General features: G+C 36.7%; 2 protein-coding genes across 2 annotated transcripts; one reads left to right on the forward strand and one right to left on the reverse strand.

The window, feature by feature from the left end:
- Positions 1–976: 976 nt before the first annotated feature.
- Positions 977–16,666, reverse strand: LOC134680445 (zinc finger protein 718-like). The gene is made up of 14 exons (XM_063539576.1): positions 16,360–16,666; positions 16,008–16,217; positions 15,899–15,932; positions 15,358–15,595; positions 14,934–15,185; positions 14,442–14,615; positions 13,890–14,093; positions 13,407–13,577; positions 12,592–12,781; positions 5,127–5,297; positions 4,828–5,019; positions 4,670–4,725; positions 4,387–4,498; positions 977–1,147 (listed from the first exon to the last, which is right to left on the reverse strand). Exons 1-14 carry the CDS (start codon positions 16,486–16,488, stop codon positions 1,088–1,090), a joined length of 2,193 nt encoding a protein of 730 aa, XP_063395646.1. The 5' UTR covers positions 16,489–16,666; the 3' UTR covers positions 977–1,087.
- Positions 16,667–16,981: 315 nt separating this feature from the next.
- LOC134680089 (uncharacterized) lies at positions 16,982–19,760 on the forward strand. The gene is made up of 2 exons (XM_063539128.1): positions 16,982–18,428; positions 19,092–19,760. Exons 1-2 carry the CDS (start codon positions 17,352–17,354, stop codon positions 19,365–19,367), a joined length of 1,353 nt encoding a protein of 450 aa, XP_063395198.1. The 5' UTR covers positions 16,982–17,351; the 3' UTR covers positions 19,368–19,760.
- The last annotated feature ends 720 nt before the right edge of the window (positions 19,761–20,480 follow it).

The raw sequence follows: 20,480 nt of genomic DNA on the forward strand, positions 1-20,480 counted from the left end.
GTTAGGTACGCTATCGCGGCGTACTTCCAGTCTGTGGGTATATCTTACTTTTTTGTTGAAGACGCTCCCCTCCTATAATTCTTTGTTTCGTGACTATTCTACTTACCGAGACAGAATAAGATAAGCGTATCGCGCGACCTGAACCCTTGAGCACGAACCGAGGTCACCCCAACTATCACTTGTATCTAGTTCTACCGATCGATGCGCTACACTACATCACACTCGTGGGACTGGCTACAATAAAATATAAAACTCTGTTAACATTTTATCAACAAATTAGATTTTCCACTATCTCACCACAAAAAAGTTGGTGTTAAGAACTTATTTTGAAGAAACCCTAGAGATGATAATGATGGCTACAAGTACGAGTATATTCAGGATGAAAATTAACGGAGAAGAACTAACTAGAAGTGGCATACGAAGTTTAAAAAATAATGTAGACCTTTTAATCTGATATCAATTTGTTATGATCAGTTTTGTATTTCTTTATGTATATTAATAGGCCGCGTCGTTGCTGTTAATCTATTAGGTATGCTTTCAGATCAGAGGGAGATCAGAGAAGGCATCAGATATTAAAAAGACTTGATTCTGAATAGAACAGATTTAAAAACGTTTACATTTTCTAAGATAGTTTTACGTCAGCCCGGTGCAGTGAAGGCACGGAGCAAACAAACAGTTCGCTTTAAAGCGGTCGCTTCATTTCAGCGCTGCATTTAGATCAATGAAAACATACGCCCACAATAGGCGACCCATTTTTCTCACTAAAGCGCCACTCTATTGACGCGTATTGAAATATGTATGTATGAGACAACCACTAATAAAAATAAATACATACCTACTAGATAGGTAGGTAGGTAGTTGCATTGCACAGGAAACTTATCCCAAAAATAAGAACTATTTTTTTATACTTCACCTACCAAGGGGAAAACGACAATATAGGGATAAAGCACTACTACTAACGAAAACTACTCACTCTAATTGAGATAAATTATTTATTATCAGTGAAACCAAAATGGTTATAATATTAACATGTAAAAATTATTAATACCTTACATAGAATCAGCTGGCGGAATACTAAACTTATTCTTTAAATAGCCTCTACTTCATTTTTCGCGTTAATAGCGGCGATGTCAGCTTTGATGTAATCCTGAAAATAAATAACTTATAATAATATTTGCTTACTTACATTTTAACAAGCTGCCATAAAACTTTTCCAAGTACAATCAGTAACTTTATACAGTTTACGAGTTTTCGACAAACAAGCAGAAGTTTAGACAAGTCTGCACAAAGGGTGACTTTGAAACTATCTAATACATACAATGGGCGTAATTTATTCTAGAGGAAAACAAAGTACATGTACAAGTCAGAGAGACATACGAGACGGGCTCGCGGGACAGGCGGGGCGGCGCGTACAGCGGCAGCTTTATCATTCTAGCTCTATGTGAATATTCAGAACGGAGTCTTCACCGCAAAGGAGTTATTTACATTATAAATGTACCTAATTGTGACATTTTGACAATTATAGTCTTGATGTAATTTTTTTAAAGCTTTTGTTAACTTAATATACAAGTTTAAATAATAATAATGAGTGGTAAATAAATTTATTTACAGAGCTACCTACGTCCATAATACTGCTTGGTGGTGGTTGATACCTAAATAGGTGCTATTTTTCCTTTACTATTATAAAGCTGGCTACACATGATCAGATTTAACACTTCGCATTAAATCGCTTAAAAATGCTCATTCTTAAATAAGGGGTGCAATATCGATCTCGCGGGTAAGTAATAGAACGTATACAAACCTATAATATATTGCTCATAATATATAAATTCAATTAGTATAATTTTGAATGGCATAACGTGCAATTAGTATAACGTGCGATACGTATAACAATGAATTCTATAATTGTATATTGTATAACATACTTTACATATAATATCGTTTATGATAAGTAGGAAAATGTATAACATTGAAATAATATAATATACAAAACGAATATCACACAATAAATATACCAAAAGTTGTTTTCTGTGCGGGGTCACAGTTCTAACCTAACCTAACCCACTTTTCTGGTAGCAGTTTTTTTCTCTGAGGGGTCACAGTTCAAACCTAACCTAACCCACTTTTCTGGTAGCAGTTTTTTTTCTCTGAGGGATCACAGTTCTAACCTAACCTAACCTACTTATTACCTGACAGTTATTATTAGTTAAGTACTATGAACTTTGAAATTCTGAGCTATTCTATTCCAATAATTTTACCAATGTTTTGGTCAGATAATTATATGAGATTTTATTAATTATTTTAATTTATATGCGTAATAAATGTTATATTAAATATAGTTAGTTTATATGTATAGTATACCAAACAACGATATGTATATACAGTGAGTAAATCTAATACGGGCGAATCTCTTAACGGTGGTTAGTATAGGACAAAGTAAAGGTAATTAGATAACATTTACTTAAAGTTGCAACAATAATTTGGTCCATACAAAATAATTCAGCCCGCAATGTAATGCAAACACACTCACGTTAAACGCTCGTTGACAGTTACTTTCAAAAACTCCTATTGCGTATGTAATGTCATTAACTGTCATGAGTGGGTAAATAATAAATAAGTATGATGTTTTTTATCGGACGAAATTACTACCTAGTTTAAAATCAAATTACATCAAAAAATCTTATTAATGCAATCATTTATTTTAATAACGACCCATTGAAATTACAACTGAAATGTACTGAAGTTGCTGAAATACTTACCTAAAGAAAACCAACTTAAAAAGAAAACTAAAAAACACAATTTACAACAATACAAATTCTGAGAAACCTGAGTTTAGTTTTGCCCCCTCTACCCTTCCAGTTACGGGCAATCCTTCGCGAGCTCGCTGTATCGCGTTTACAATTACTCGAGCGTTTCTTGGTACAACCCGATGAGGGAATCGCTCTCTGTACACAGCTCGCTCGATGACCATTTTGTAGTGTTTCACCGTAAATTAAAATCATGTCCATTAATTCAGGAGCAGTAAAAGTTGTTAAACGAGGTATTTTTATAACATACGATTACTTTTGAATCGAACGACTGACATTGTCAAATCAGAGTTGAAATAAAATAAGAAACTTGCAATTCCACCAAAGAGTTTCCCACATTTTCACACAATGTACCAACCAAGTTTTGTGGTGTTTAGACGGTTTAGTTAATTCTCGAAATAATTTTGGTAATAACTGTACAACTATTAGGCGGGCCGTATGCTTATTTTCCGCCATCCTGGTATAAAAAATCAGGCAAATTAAATATGAAATGAATACACAATAATCACTTATAAGATACTGATATTAGATGAATTTTCAAAAAGGGTGTAATATTAAAGGTGCTTGTCTATTGCTCAGATTAGAAATAATCAGTATAATCACGTCAAGTGCTGTCATCGTGACTGATTAAAATGAAGTCAGTTTCTTGTTGATAAACATGATAAATAAATAAGATTTAATATCTTTTAACACGCCTAGTAGTACTTTTATCTACCAAAATAACTACAAAACATTAAACGCAGTGTAATGCTAACATGTATTGTGAATGTTCCTCCAGATAGGTAAGTTTGTAAATGCTATTGTTGTATTGCTAATGAACATTTGACATTTTGGTACCGCAACCATGTTTACAGTACATTGCTGCTGAGAAATTTTTAAAAAATTAATTATGGGGTCGTAATGAACTGCAACTCAAAAAAACCTTTTACTTCATGATTACACTAATGAATACTATGTCCGATTTAATTTATCGCCCGTATTAGATTTACTCACTGTAGAATGTTATATTATTTTTATGTTATACTAATTGAAAATATACATTTAGTGCATTATACATAAGATAATTATACTTTTTGAACGTTTATAAACTGTAATTATACCAAAAGTGCATATTCATTATGATACGCACCCGATCTCGCGAGGTCTCGATCAAATTTTTCGCGATCAAAAATTCAATCGCGTTAGCAGGAAATCTCGATTAGTCCGTCTCGATTCGTTGGCGAAATTTCGCAACTCTTATCGCATGCGAGTTATCTTTTGTGGATATTTGTTAGGCAGAAATGCTGTCTGCGGTTTTAACTGGAACACATATTAAAGCTTGCCGCACATAGCAATTCGGGTGTTTAATCTAATTAACTTTTGCTCGCTAATCTGCATTTTTTGTAACTCGTGCCGTGTGCTACGCTACAGCGGAGTCTGTTAGTTAACTTCTCTGTGTATTATTGTGAGAAGGGTATTTAGTGGAGTGGGCAACTGAACCTGCTGATGCTCACTTGAGGATGCTGCGCGGCCGGTGCGACCGTAAAGTGGACGCGTACGACCGCCTCGGTCAACAGCACACTACACACACGTGACGTACCTGCTGCAGGATGTTGACGTGCCGGTAGACGTACTGCTCGTTCATCTGCGCCGCCATCTTGTCGGGGTGGCATCGCAGGCGGTGCGATCGTAAGGTGGACGCGTACGACCGCCTCGGTCAACAGCACACTACACACACGTGACGTACCTGCTGCAGGATGTTGACGTGCCGGTAGACGTACTGCTCGTTCATCTGCGCCGCCATCTTGTCGGGGTGGCATCGCAGGCGGTGCGATCGTAAGGTGGACGCGTACGACCGCCTCGGTCAACAGCACACTACACACACGTGACGTACCTGCTGCAGGATGTTGACGTGCCGGTAGACGTACTGCTCGTTCATCTGCGCCGCCATCTTGTCGGGGTGGCATCGCAGGCGGTGCGATCGTAAGGTGGACGCGTACGACCGCCTCGGTCAACAGCACACTACACACACGTGACGTACCTGCTGCAGGATGTTGACGTGCCGGTAGACGTACTGCTCGTTCATCTGCGCCGCCATCTTGTCGGGGTGGCATCGCAGGCGGTGCGATCCTAAGGTGGACGCGTACGACCGCCTCGGCCAACAGCACACTACACACAAGTGACGTACCTGCTGCAGGATGTTGACGTGCCGGTAGACGTACTGCTCGTTCATCTGCGCTGCCATCTTGTCTTGTCGGGTTGGCACCGCAGGCGGTGCGATCCTAAGGTGGACGCGTATGACTGCCTCGGTCAACAGCACACTACACACAAGTGACGTACCTGCTGCAGGATGTTGACGTGCCGGTAGACGTACTGCTCGTTCATCTGCGCGGCCATCTTGTCGGGGTGGCATCGCAGGCGGTGCGATCGTAAAGTGGACGCGTACGCGAACCGCTCGTCACACCATTTGCACGTCAGCGGCTTGTCGCCCGTGTGAGTATACATGTGGACCTAGGCAATTGGAAAATACACGTGTGATATCTGATAAGGCGAAATGGCAACGTATGCGCTGGAAATAACTTAAAATTTCCTCACATTTTCTCATGGGGTACTTCTCAAAATGGAAACATTTCAAATCCTGTGATTTTTTTCTGAGATATCTTGAGATCTAGAACTTATCCAATTTAAATATACACTTTAGTGTTCTTATGAAAAATCTTGCCACGAGACTTTAATAACTAAATATGTCAATACAATTTCAACTCACGACAGTTCAACATTAATAATAGTCCGGGAGCCGGCTGCATGAAACAAACCTCATCAAAAAATAGAATATACCTACCCTGTAGAGGTACCTGACATTTAGTAGATTCCAACGCACTTGGTCGGCCTAGGCTTAACCTGGCAGATTTTGTACAAATGGCAAAAACGTTGGACAAAAATTCATCAAAAAAAACCTCATCGAAAAATAGAATGAAACTTGTATGGTAGGATACCTGACCTTGAGGACAGTAAAAAAAAAGTGGTCGGCCTCACCTTAGCCTGGCAGTTTTTGCAGTCCGACCAGATTTATTGGGTCACGTGAGAGCTACAATTTACCTCATCGAAAAATAGAATGAAACAAACGGATTATAATAGCTAAAATAAGCCTGTTGACGTATGTCTTGGTCGGCCTCACCTTAACCTGGCAGTTTTTGCGGTCCGACCAAATATATAAAAAAAAATTCAAAAATTTTTTATCGAAAAATCGTATGAAACTTGTATGGTACGATAGCTGCCTTTGAGGACAGTAAAAAAAAATGGTCGGCCAAATCCTGTGTTGGCAGGTTCCTGTGTCCGACCAATTTTGTGGTACCACGTGAGAGCTACAATTTACCTCATCGAAAAATAGAATGAAACAAACGGATTATAATAGCTTAAATAAGCCTGTTGATGTATGTCTTGGTCGGCCTCACCTTAACCTGGCAGTTTTTGCAGTCCGACCAAATTTATGAAAAAATCATCAAAATTTTTTTATCGAAAAATCGTATGAAACTTGTATGGTACGATAGCTGCCTGTGAGGACAGTAAAAAAAAAGTGGTCGGCCAAATCCTGTGTTGGCAGGTTCCTGTGTCCGACCAATTTTGTGGTACCACGTAAGAGCTACAAGTTACCTCATCGAAAAATAGAATGAAACAAACGGATTATAATTAGAGATGCAACGGATAGTTGTTTGGCCGGATACCGGATACCGGATATCCGGCCTGGACACTGGCCGAATATCCGGTATCCGGCCGCCGGATATTCGGCCGGCGAAACTATACCTACATTTCGGTTTTTCAGGTGCGCATTCTGCAGGTTTGACCTGTTTCCTCGTAAACGTTCGCGCGGACTCATTTCTAGGTTCGAAATGAGTGCGCGTGTAAGTCAGTGGAATGATTAAATTGTTTTAAAATAATAAACAAGTACGATTATGACCGTGTCTGTTTCTTAAATCTAATTTGTTTACTCCGAAATCAAGCAATGTTACTATCCGGTATCCGGCCGGATAGTAGGTCACTATCCGGTATCCGGCCGGATAGTAAAATAATGGCCGGATAGGCCGGATACCGGATAGTAACCGGATATCCGGTGCATCTCTAATTATAATAGCTAAAATAAGCCTGTTGACGTATGTCTTGGTCGGCCTCACCTTAACCTGGCAGTTTTTGCAGTCCGACCAAATTTATAAAAAAATCATCAAATTTTTTTTATCGAAAAATCGTATGAAACTTGTATGGTACGATAGCTGCCTTTGAGGACAGTAAAAAAAAAGTTGTCGGCCAAATCCTGTGTTGGCAGGTTCCTCTGTCCGACCAATTTTGTGGTACCACGTGAGAGCTACAATTTACCTCATCGAAAAATAGAATGAAACAAACGGATTATAATAGCTAAAATAACCCTGTTGACGTATGTCTTGGTCGGCCTCACCTTAACCTGGCAGTTTTTGCAGTCCGACCAAATTTATAAAAAATCATCAAAAAATTTATATCGAAAAATCGTATGAAACTTGTATGGTACGATAGCTGCCTTTGAGGACAGTAAAAAAAAATGGTTGGCCAAATCCTGTGTTGGCAGGTTCCTGTCTCCGACCAATTTTGTGGTACCACGTGAGAGTTACAATTTACCACATCGAAAAATAGAATGAAACAAACGGATTATAATAGTTAAAATAACCCTGTTGACGTATGGCTTGTTACGGGCGGCTTTCATAAATTCAATGTGGCAGTGTGCGGCAGAATCCACTTGCATCAAATTTGATGCAACACATTGTGGCTGGACATTAAGAGATGAAATGTATAAGATCAAATGGTTTGAAGGACACATAACGCCTTTGCGAGTCGAAGAAATAACAATAAGATAATCACTTAATATATGTGAGGTTATCTTGTGTATTTTTATTTATTTATATTTATTGAGAAGTTCAACAGCGTTTACATTAAATAATATACAAAAAACATGAGAACTTATAGCATAGCCAATAACAGAACTTCCTGTAATTTATACATAGAGTCTGTGCGGAAAGAGAAGAGTCGTGGCAGAAACGGGAACTAACATTTTAAATTTTATATGGCAATCAAACCTTTGACACCTGTCTTGTAAAAAGTAAACAAACTTCTGTCAATGTATATTTTTATTAACAATAACAGCAAGTTTTATGTATAAAATATTTTCAAAACACGATGAAACCGTACATAAAACCACAAGAAAAATTATATTTAACATTGTTCGGTTTTGTCAGCGGGAAGAAAACGGTTAAAAGCCGACTATCGACTTACAAAAAGTCGCGGAACGTGTTTCCGCTATTCGCGGGTATTGATGTTGTATTTAATATCAAATAATTACCTATTTAATAAGCCCCCTAAATAACTTGTCTCCGGTACATAATCGGTAAGTATATTCATTCAAAATATATTAATTTTCATAAAAATATGCAGGTCATTCATGATCTTTAAAATAACTGACAAATAGTCTTGATACTTGCCATTTTATGCATATTAATATGTTTTTTCAGGATCGTGTAAAAGTACCTACGGTATCTCGAATAAAAGACCGCTAAGTAGGTGATATGCAAGAATTCGTAATCTACGTGCCGGATTCAAGCACATCCAGTTCCTCACATCAGTCCCTGGTTGTTCTGAAGCTAGCTCAAACACAAGTGACATTGAATATTTTAATTCAGACGTCGATTACAAAGAATAAAACCTTTTCATAAAAATATTTCTTTATTAAGTTCGTTTACTAGGTTCTGTTAGTTACGAAATTATAAGTAATGATACTAATATCGGCGAAGTAAAATATCGTGACATGAGAGAACCGGACATATCCCAAAAAGGCCTACCTACTTATGCACTATTTTTATTCATATTCATATTTATTATTAATAATGTACACATACATTACAAGTCAAGTTTACAATGGGTGAAATATATCCCAGATAGTAAAATTACAGTTCTAATGCCCAATCTCTACCCGATCTACCCGGTTTTGTATTAAAATAACTGTTGGACTGCACAGATTAGGTAGTACATAAATGAGACTCTATCTTGTTTGGTACTAAAATTTCAGTTGTATTGGGCAGATTCTTAACTAGTTTTAGCAGTTTTATCAATCGCACTGTCACTTTTTAGTATCTGAAACATAAAAACAAAAGTGTTTTTTAAAAAGAAAACTAGTGCCTGCGCTAAATAAGAGGATTGATTTGACGAGCCGACACCACCACCAGGCTCCGTTTAGTAAGCCGTGGTAAAAAACCGGAACAAAAGGGATACAAGTATCATGACCTTTAGTGTCGTACTATAATCACGTGACCAGTGTTGTCAGCATAGCAAAAACTATAAAATAGCACTGGCGCGCCCTCAAATCCCACGACTCTTCTCTTTCCGCACAGACTTTAATAAAAAATCATCTGTGGGTAGACTTGTAACTTGTGCTGTACAAGAATCGTAAATATAACTTAATTTGTAAGTCTTTAAGGTACAAGGAAAAAGAGAAAAAATTTATAATAACTGTAAACTGGAAAAAAATCCTAAAATAGTAGGTATAGCTCTAATTTTGCGTAAACAATAAATAAAAAATAGTAAAATAAAAATACATACAGTACCTACATAAACGAGCGAATCTATTAGTTTGTATGTATTTATTGGAATTTATGTGTTCGTGTGTGTGTGTGTGTGTGTGTGTGTGTGTGTGTGTGTGTGGGTGGGTGGGTGTATGTGTGTAAGTGGGTGTGATAGTGCGTGACTACCAGGAAAGTTGCTTTGCAATTTGTGATTTGAAAACACGTCTGGAGGAGAAGAAAGGGTCAATGTTTTGGAACGATTTATTATAGGTACGTGCGATTCTACTCAGAATTTAATAGAATAGAATTTTGGCCATAATTGGTACGATGACAGGGAATATGGAATAGTGTGGTGTGACGAGTTCGGCGCGTGGGAGCGCGGAGCCCTAACTGTGACAGCAATCCAACGCAGTCTAGATGCCCGTTGAGAACATCGTGGAGGAACATTTTACCATTTATTTAAATTTTGGAAGGATCACGTGCAGTTTTTCCTCTTATATTAGAGTCTGTGCGGAAAGAGAAGAGTCGTGGCAGAAACGGGAACTAACATTTTAAATTTTATATGGCAATCAAACCTTTGACACCTTGTCATGTAAAAAGTAAACAAACTTCTGTCATTGTATATTTATTAACAAAAACCGCAAGTTTTATGTATAATATATTTTCAAAACACGATAAAACCGTACATAAAACCACAAGGAAAATTATATTTAACATTGTTCGGTTTTGTCAGCGGGAAGAAAACGGCTAAAAGCCGACTATCGACTTACAAAAAGTCGCGGAACGTGTTTCCGCTATTCGCGGGTATTGATGTTGTATTTAATATTAAATAATTACCTATTTAATAAGGCCCCTAAGTAACTTGTCTCCGGTACATAATCGGTAAGTATATTCATTCAAAATATATTAATTTTCATAAATATGCAGGTCATTCATGGTCTTTAAAATAACTGACAAATAGTCTTGATACTTGCCATTTTATGCATATTTATATGTAATTTTTTTTTTCAGGATTGTGTAAAAGTACTTACGGCATCTCGAATAAAAGACCGCTAAGTAGGTGATATGCAAGAATTCGTAATCTACGTGCCGGATTCAAGCACATCCAGTTCAGATGAAGATAGTTCTATGAGTGTCCCTGGTTGTTCTGAAGCTAGCTCAAACATAAGTGACATTGAATATTTTAATTCAGACTTCGATTACAAAGAATAAAACTTTTTCTAATAAAATATTTCTTTATTTGTAGGTTCTGTTAGTTACGAAATTATATTTCATATTTAGCAGTGTTGTGACATAGGGGAGGGGGGAGTCACAAACATTGTGACGTCACTTTAACTTCATCAATATTCATCAGTAACCGAAAATTAATTTATATTTTTTTAATCGCTGTACATTTAAATAATGATGTAGGTAGGAATGTAATTTTCGTTCCTAATTGGTTTTGCGTTATAAAATTACTAATATTTCTTTTACAAAAAATATTTTTTTATAAAAAAAATACAGCCGAGTTAGTATTGCCGATTTCGTTGAAAACAAAATTGCCTAAATGTGACGTCACACAAGGTGGGGAGGGATTTGCAAAATGTGACCAAGTGTGACAAGGAGGGGGGGAGGGGTCAAAAAACCTAGAAATTCGTGAGACGTAATTAATGGATGATTCCTTATGCACTATTTTTATTCATATCCATATTTATTATTAATAATGTACACATACATTACAAGTCAAGTTTACAATGGGTGAAATATATCCCAGATAAAATTACAGTTCTATTGCCCAATTTCTACCCGATTTACCCGGTTTTAATAACTGTTGGACTGCACAGATTAGGCAGTACATAAATGAGACTCTATCTTGTTTGGTACTAAAATTACAGTTGTATTGGGCAGATTCTTAACTAGTTTTAGCACTTTTAGCAGTTTTGTCAATCGCACTGTCACTTTTTAGTATCTGAGACATAAAAACAAGTGTGTTTTAAAAAGAAAACTAGTGCCTGCGCTAAATCAGGGGATTGAGTTGATGAGCCGACACCACCACCAGGCTCCGTTTAGTAAGCCGTGGTAAAAAACCGGAACAAAAGGGATTCAAGTATCATGACCTTTAGTGTCGTACTATAATCACGTGACCAGTGTTGTCAGCATAGCAAAAACCATAAAATAGCACTGGCGCGCCCTCAAATCCCACGACTCTTCTCTTTCCGCACAGACTCTACAAGTGTTCGATTGAAAACTAAGCTTTGGTGTATACCTGGATCACCTGCACGTACAAGAAGGCGTTTCATATACGCCCGCCCATCAGATAGGTACACAAAGTCATGATGCGTATGGAATACAGCATGTGTGGTCCTATTCTAGCTGTCACGTGGTATCACAAATTTGGTCGGACTGCAAAAACTGCCAGGCTACGGTGAGGCCGACCAAGCCATACGTCAACAGGTTTATTTTAGGTATTATAATCCGTTTGTTTCATTCTATTTTTCGATGAGGTAAATTGTAGCTCTCACGTGGTACCACAAAATTGGTCGGACACAGGAACCTGCCAACAAAGGATTTGGCCGACCACTTTTTTTTTACTGTCCTCAAAGGCAGCTATCTTACCATACAAGTTTCATACGATTTTTCGATAAAAAATTTTTGATGTTTTTTTTATAAATTTGGTCGGACTGCAAAAACTGCCAGGTTAAGGTGAGGCCGACCAAGACATACGTCAACAGGCTTATTTTAGCTATTATAATCCGTTTGTTTCATTCTATTTTTGATGATTTTTTTATAAATCTGGTCGGACTGCAAAAACTGCCAGGTTAAGGTGAGGCCGACCAAGACATACGTCGACAGGCTTATTTTAGCTATTATAATCCGTTTGTTTCATTCTATTTTTCGATGAGGTAAATTGTAGCTCTCACGTGACCCAATAAATCTGGTCGGACTGCAAAAACTGCCAGGCTAAGGTGAGGCCGACCACTTTTTTTTTACTGTCCTCAAGGTCAGGTATCCTACCATACAAGTTTCATTCTATTTTTCGATGAGGTTTTTTTTGATGAATTTTTGTCCAACGTTTTTGCCATTTGTACAAAATCTGCCAGGTTAAGCCTAGGCCGACCAAGTGCGTTGGAATCTACTAAATGTCAGGTACCTCTACAGGGTAGGTATATTCTATTTTTCGATGAGGTTTGTTTCATGCAGCCGGCTCCCGAACTATAACTATTTCAAGAATGAAAAAGCGGTACCTTCAACGTCTGCCTCCTCTTGAAGGCCTTATTGCAGTACGAGCAGACGTGCCGGCACTTGTCTTCGTGTACGAGCAGATGCTTCCTCAGCGTCCGGCGGCTGTTCAGCACGCGGCTGCACACGTAGCACGGGTACGAAGTCTCTTCGTGGATGTCCATGTGAGTTTTGAGATTCGAGTAAGTTTTGAAACTGCAACAAAACAGTCAGTTTGAAGTGACCACGCGGATTTTACCAACATTGTTAACATTACATATATCTAGTGTCGTTAGTGCATGGAGTGGATGGGTCAACATTTTTTCGGCACTCGTCATACCTACGGTATCTTTCCTCCGATTACTCTTTGAACAAGGTTGTATTACAAGTCTATAGACTACCTCTATAGACTAGAAGATGGTATACCACCTTGGGCCACCTAGTATGTCAGTACTATGCATAGACAAGGAATCCTCTAGACGTAGTTTAGAGCAATTATTTCATGCAACCGATGCTGCCAAAAATGCGGGGGTGCGCGGGACGAGGTGAGCGAAGTCCCGTGCCGTGATTGGTCCGTTCAAACGACGAACGAGTTCACGGACGTCACGCAGACATTTTCGACTCGAACATGGAGTAAAATTACCGTATGCGTGGCAGCGGGGGTAGCGCGACTATGCTCAGTCTAGAGGATGTTTTGTCTGTAGTTTTATGTAGTTGTGTTACAACCCTTAAAACATTTTAACCCAACATACTTTGATGTTCCGATTTTCTCCAGGATGACGGAACATAATAAGAAATAGTCGATCCAACCTCAATTTAGCGGTATGTATAGATGACTTACGGCTTGGAGCACTTCCTGCACACGAAGGGCTTGTCGTCGGAGTGTATGGCGCGATGCTGCCGCAGCTCGCCGTTGGTGCCGCACGCGTAGCCGCACAGATCGCACACATAACTCTTGATTTTGTCGTGTACCACGCGCTTGTGCGACGCCGCTGACGACCGGGTTGTGAACCTAGAAATAACATCATACATTGCAATATCTTCGCGAGAATTTCCAATCAAGTCGCAGTCGGCACTTATAAGTTATGAGCGGCAGAAAAAATAGGATAAAATTAAAGTTACGGCTACTGCAACAGTAGGTATGTTTTTATGATTTTTACATGGTGGAAAAGGCAATGTAGAAAACTTTTTTTTTTCATAAATGTTTGAGTGTAATTACTAATTAAATTTTGTGCTCTGTTTAAGTTTCTTGAAGTTTCTTGAAAATCCGTTTTAAGGTATATAAATCTATTTAGGTACTAGCTGTATATGTATTCAAACTTACTTCATGTTACAAATACCACAGTGGTAAATTTTCCTATCTTCTATTGGAATGTGTGATCGTTCATGAGATTTTAACGCGTCCTTAGTATTAAATATTTTATCACAGGATTCGCACGTGAATTTCCGTTCCGATTTAGGGACGTGTCTCATTTTATGTTTGTTTAATGCTGCCATGGTTTTCGTAATTCGTGGACATTTGTCACACCTGAAAATAACGAATAATTGTTTAAGACATTTAAAGTAAAACACAAGTATAATTGAATACCGTAAAATGGGTTTAAACTTTGACAATTCCGTTGAATGTTATGGTTTTATGCAGCACCATATCTTAAAAAAGATTTAAAACATAATTCGCCTTCTATAACAATTTTAACTTGTGTCTGCAATTTTTAGGCACACTTCGTTTTTTTTTATCAAAACTTTATTATATTTGTTGTACTGCAGTTAAGATCTTTGTTTGTACATTATTAATAAAAAAATAGCATCTTCTTTCTTTGTGTCTCCATAATATTAAACATATATTTAGTCAACCAGACTAGTTGTATATACTTACGATAATACATTAGGATTTTTGTGATCATTTATATGTTTGTAGAGCACTGACTTTGACTTGAGAGCAATGCCACAAACACAATGCACTACTGGAAGAATCTTGTGGGCTCTTTCACAGTGTGACTTCAGACTATACCAACTGGAGCACACCTTATCACAGGCCTTGCAATTGAAACTGTAGGTGAGAAAGCGAATATGATTAATAACAAGCATAATAAAAAAACACCTTACTGATTGTAAAAGTATTATAGAATAGAATAGAATTTTTTTATTTGTGACAAAACTTATAGCAACTGTGACTCCCAACCTCAAGGTAGTTGAAGACATGTTCAAATTTATTTGAGCTGAACAGTATATTACAGAAATAGTTACAACTTTTAACAGACTAACAATTGACAAAATGAAAATATTTAATTGACATCATACATTTATCACAAAAACATCACAGATGCTTCATCATATTATTCATATTATTTGCCTTCAACAAACTTACTTCACAAAGTTATTAATTTTTAGATCTGAATATTGAGATTTTTCTGGTCTTTCTTCACACAAATTCTCAGCACTTCTTATTTTTCTACTTTCCAACTTATGCTGAGAAAAATGTTTATAGAGAACACTTTTCGATCTTATTGCATATCCACATAGGCAGTATGCTACAACTTTGCTTCTATGATTATTGAAGTAATGCACGCGCAAGTTACTCCATGTATTGGACTCTGCTCCACACAGGTGACATATCAGCCTGCAAAAAACAAAAACCTGTCATTTTGCACACTTAACCACTGTGACAACTTTATTTATTTAAACTATATTGCACAATAAAAGTAAGTACAAATGGCGGACTTAATGCCAAACTTAACTTTAATGTCAAATTTTTAGATTATCATTGATGAGATAAATAAGATGAAACTTACTGAACAAAATCTTTCACTTTCAAGTTTGGCTGTTTTAAAAGTTCACTAAACTTCATAGAGTCCTCTTCTGAAATGACTTTCTTTTTGATCCGCTTTTGCTTTATTTCCTTCAGTGATGCTATTGCTACATCATCCAAGTCATCATCATCTTCATCAACATCATCATTTATGTCAATATCATCATTGTAATCTACTGCTTCAAATTCGGACAACGAAGCATCATTTGAAGTGATTGCACCTAAACAATAAATAATCTAATTAATGTAAGCAAAGTAACTTTGATTTAAAATATCCATATATCCACATGACATACAAAATATCCATTTGATTTAAAATAACCGTGATTGGCATTTTGGATGAAACACCATGGTATATCAAGTTGAATTATTAATATGCATTTGCATAGGCCTTTGAGCCCACAATACCTTGGAAAGTGCTTGTATGACATTAAAATATAAAATATAATTGAGGTATTCCTCCCCGAGTTGCGACCAAAACACCAATGACTGATTATAACTAATATGTCTTAAAATATACTTACACACTATATCCTCCGCAGTTAACTCATCTTTAACCTAAAAATTAATACTCATTAATAAAATTGGTATTTGGCAAATAACCAAAAAAATACCTATAATTATAATAAATACCTCAGATTTTATCAGAGATGCTCCATAGTCTAAAGTAGTATCTTCAAGCTTGATTTGCAAGTCAGTACAGATGTCTAACTGCTCCTTATCCAATTGTTTTCTAAAATCCTCCTGGACTTTATAACATTCTAAGACAAACAATTGAAAAGATACCATTTTCTCTTCACAGTTAAGACAGATTCGGGTTGGTAAATCATCACTTTCACTTATCTGTAAAGTAAGGATTAAAATGCAGGAATATAATGAATTATGTGAATTGAAGCAACTTGTACATAAACAAGAGATGGTTTTCAATTCCCTAAAAGGTATGGAAAGAAATCGACCATTACAACTGTAAACGTTTTATACTTACAGTTATTTGAATAAAATCTCTTATCATGTTCATAACGTTTTTGTTGCTTTCCTCGAGTAAATCCTTACAAAACTCATCGCTTTTCGCACAAAGTCTACACAAGTACTTCAAGTGTTTAAAGCTAGACATTTTGTTAGAAACGTGTTCTTATATCGTAGAGTATAGAAGGTCAATTACATGTTGAAACAGATTATTTTCAGTAAGACAAAATAAACTGTTAATAAACAATACTGATATTAATAAATAAATAAAACAAGAAATGTTCACACATTATCTCGTAAGTTGCTTGACGTTTAGTGGGTGCCCTCTGTCACTTTCGGTTTGCAGTATTGTCAGCTACAAAAATATAAAGGGCTACACAGACCTTGCAACAATTTCCTATAATTTTCCTATAATTTTAAGAATAATTATAATAGTTTGTCAAAGGACCGTCTCATTTCAATCAAAGACAGAGAGAATCATACTATCTTTGTCTTACATTAGTACTAGCACAAAGAAAAGGATAAGTATAATTTTCCTTTTTTTAGTAGTTGCATGGAGAAAGTGTATGCAGAGCATTACAACTTTTTTACATTGGTAATGTCATCTTTAAAATGACAAGCGAAGATTAAAAAAAAGTCTGTGGAACAATGCTAAAATAAAATCGCGCTTCTAAACAATATATGGAAATCAGCTCACCTCAATGTGTATGTAATAAATGAAAAGAAAGTTATATTAATTATCGTGAGTTAGTGATTGAAACTGCAACCAAATAAAGTGTCATAAGGTTTCGAATAACGAACAAGTTCAAGTTGTGATAGCATCGGCGTCGTGTCAAATCAACCGTCAACTACGGTCGTTATTATATTTTTTACTTATACATTTCGTGGCGGCATGTTATGTTGGAGGTAAAATACAGTCATGACGCCGTTGGAAGCAATGTTTACTTCGATCACGTGAAGTTGGCGCGGAAATGCAGCTAAACAATTTTTCGTTTTAAGTTTGCATTCAACATGGATACGCTTTCTGATATGATGGAGCCCGCCACCCCAGTGCTATCTTGCGATGGTGTCAACTATTGTAGAACTGAAGACAGTGGATACCATACATTTACTCCCGGCTCCATCGACTGTTCAGAATTGTCGTCTGAGAATATAGATCCTGTTATTGTTCAAGCATCTATATGTGAAGGTAAAGGGAATCGTCATAGAATTTATAACAATACTCCTGAACCATGCTACGATCTGACTAATTTCTCAGATAATGGTGAAAATTACCCAGAAAGGTTGAAGAGAAGAGGTGTGAAACGCCCATATCCGAGTGATACAGAACCCAATGACAGCTTTGGATCTGTTCCAACTCCTACAAGTATAATAGCTGGTCAAATACAGAAGTTAAAAGTAAATGAATCTGGAAACTACAGTGGCAACTATACAATATCACCAATAAGCTCTGATTACAAAGATGCCAGTAGTATCTATAACTTCAATGCATATTCATTGTCATTCCCGTCTACACCCATAAAGAAAATATGCAAAAGCAGCTGCAAATTAAACAGGATAAGATCTAACCACAAATCGAGTCCATTGAGGCCATTAAATAGTAATAATCAGCAACCTAAAAAGTTTGCTAGACAACTTGATTTTGAAACACACTCATTGGCCTGTGAGCCGCAGAGTCTGATAGTAGTCACTATCCCACCGCCAAGTCCTGCTGTTCCAGTACTCTATAAACCCAATCAGAAGATTGATATCATCAAGCTCTTAAGTGAGCGAGTCTGCTCAATACCAGTTATTGATACTATATTGAGTTTTATGTCACCAGTAGACATTTTCAACTTTTCTTTAGTCAGCCCTACATGGTCTCGGGTTTGCGCGGATTCATTAGCAGGCAGAGAAAAGTTGAAGACTTATATGAGATTGTCTAAGGAAAATCAAGAGAACATAAGAAGTAGCCCTAAGATCAACATTATTGACATCAGAAGGAAACTTAGGGACATACACAATATTGAACATGTTCAAACTACACCAAGCTCTCCAAGAAGCCCTCCAACTTCTCCTCGGTCTATGAGATTCAAAACATTTGCTCGGGTAAGATATCAAACTTTCTTCTTGCACCCCACATTGTGATCCCCCAATAGAAAAAAATTAAATCTGTCTCAAATTATAGGTTGGATATTTTGAATTACTAAAATTCCATGAAATGTGAAACTTATCTCTTAAGAACAAAAGAAAATCAAAGGATTGATATCTTGTGGGGAGTTAATCATATCAATCTACCTGGTCATAATTGGCCTGTGTTAAAAAGTTGCACTTCTCTTTTGTTCCAATGAGATAAGATCTTGGGTGCTGATAACCTTTCTACTTTAGTCAGAAATCGTTTTTGTTTAGGCATTTTTAGAGTGTTGTATGAATAACCTACAGGCTGGATTTTTTATATGGGGCACTGATGTTTACAGATGTTGGAAAAAATGTACAGTCAGTGTCCCTTCATAATGTGCCCTCAGTGTCCCAATTCTTTGCCCAAAAATCTTTCCTGTACTTTAGGTACTCAAAGAGCAAATAGTTTGATAAAAATTGCTTACCCAATTAAAAGTGTTTTAATTGATTCAGGAATCCTTTGAATTGAGTAAGTTTCATGCAAGAAGCTAGGATAATCATATAGTATATACCATTCTTTATGCTTTTATGAGTTTAACTCCAACAAAAGGGAAGAGTGCATTGCTTATTAAATTATTATATTTTTGTTTGCAGTCAGCATCTTTGGATGTGTGCATTCAACTGGCCTGTGTGCGGTGTCAACAGCCAGCTAAAGTGACAAAAGATCCTTCTGGTGAGATTTGGGCAGCATGCACAAGAGCTACTTGCGCATACCAGTTCTGCAAGCTTTGCTCCTGCGATCGCCATCCAGGTAAGAGCTGTATTCGTTTTGACCTTGAAGGACCCAGCCCGTCTAAAAGGAAAAAGAAAACTTGTGCTGCTGGATCTAGACAAAGTAAGACCAACCTGCGCCGACTTCTCATCAAATGAGACTAGGTGGTTAAACTAATTTGATTATGTGTGTTACTTATAGTTGCTAGTGTCGACGAAAATGTAAGCTGGATGCGTAGGGGGCCAATTCGTTTTAGTATGTATTGAGATTATTTTTTCAAAAATTCCCAGTGTTAGGTGTTGTGCCATTTTTATACAACTTTTTATTCGAATTATTCTCGTTTTTAATGTTTGGCTATAGTAGCTAATTAAGAAAATTAGCTGTAAATTTGTGTGCGTAATGTAGAGTATACACTTTTGAGCATTCTTTTTATGAGCCCTACATTCCAAAATGACATTATAATGTTAAATTTCAAGTATAAGTAAAAACTCTGGAAGTTAAACGATAGACTGAAATATTAATGCCATGTTAAAGTAATTTACAATTTATAAGTTGGTTTTAATTTAGAAATAGTATTTTGACTCTTAATGTTGCCTTTAGAAGGAGATAGTTAGTGCCTATGTTGTGCCTGTTTATGATAAGCCGAATTATGTACCTTCATGTAAATGGCAATTTCCATTTACCCATAATACCATAAATTTTGTGCTGATGGCAAACTTTGGTACTATATTTTTTAACATAAAATTGAAAACAGTGATTGATTTTATTGAATATTTAACATTGCACTCAGTGATTTTATTTTATGATCTTGACATTATTTTGAATTTGTTTACTATTTTTGGTAAAATCAAACATTTTGAGCATACAATTCACTTTTATACCGATATCGTGAACTTGAAAAGGTTAATGTATACGTGGATTTGTTGTCAAACATGAATGTTTGAGAAAATTGAATTAACTACCTACACCACAACATTCAGAAGTTATTCTGCAAAATTTTAATGGTTGTTCATCAATTATTTAGGTACCTATGTTCTAATATCAGCATCCAGTCTGTTTAAATAGTGCCATATCTTTGCAGTGTAATGTTCGAGTAGGTACTTACCTAACTTTTACTTACTTAGTAAATAATTTTGGTGATCTCCGTGTAATAGTTAATTCACCCCAGTGATCTATATATTAACGAACCTTTATACTAACTTTTTGAGTATCAGGTGCACAAGTTGCACAACGTAAAAAAAAATAACAATGTAAGGAGGACGTATTTACTC

The sequence above is a fragment of the Cydia fagiglandana genome, chromosome 3 (genome assembly GCF_963556715.1).
Source record: "Cydia fagiglandana chromosome 3, ilCydFagi1.1, whole genome shotgun sequence".
NCBI lineage: Eukaryota > Metazoa > Arthropoda > Insecta > Lepidoptera > Tortricidae > Cydia > Cydia fagiglandana.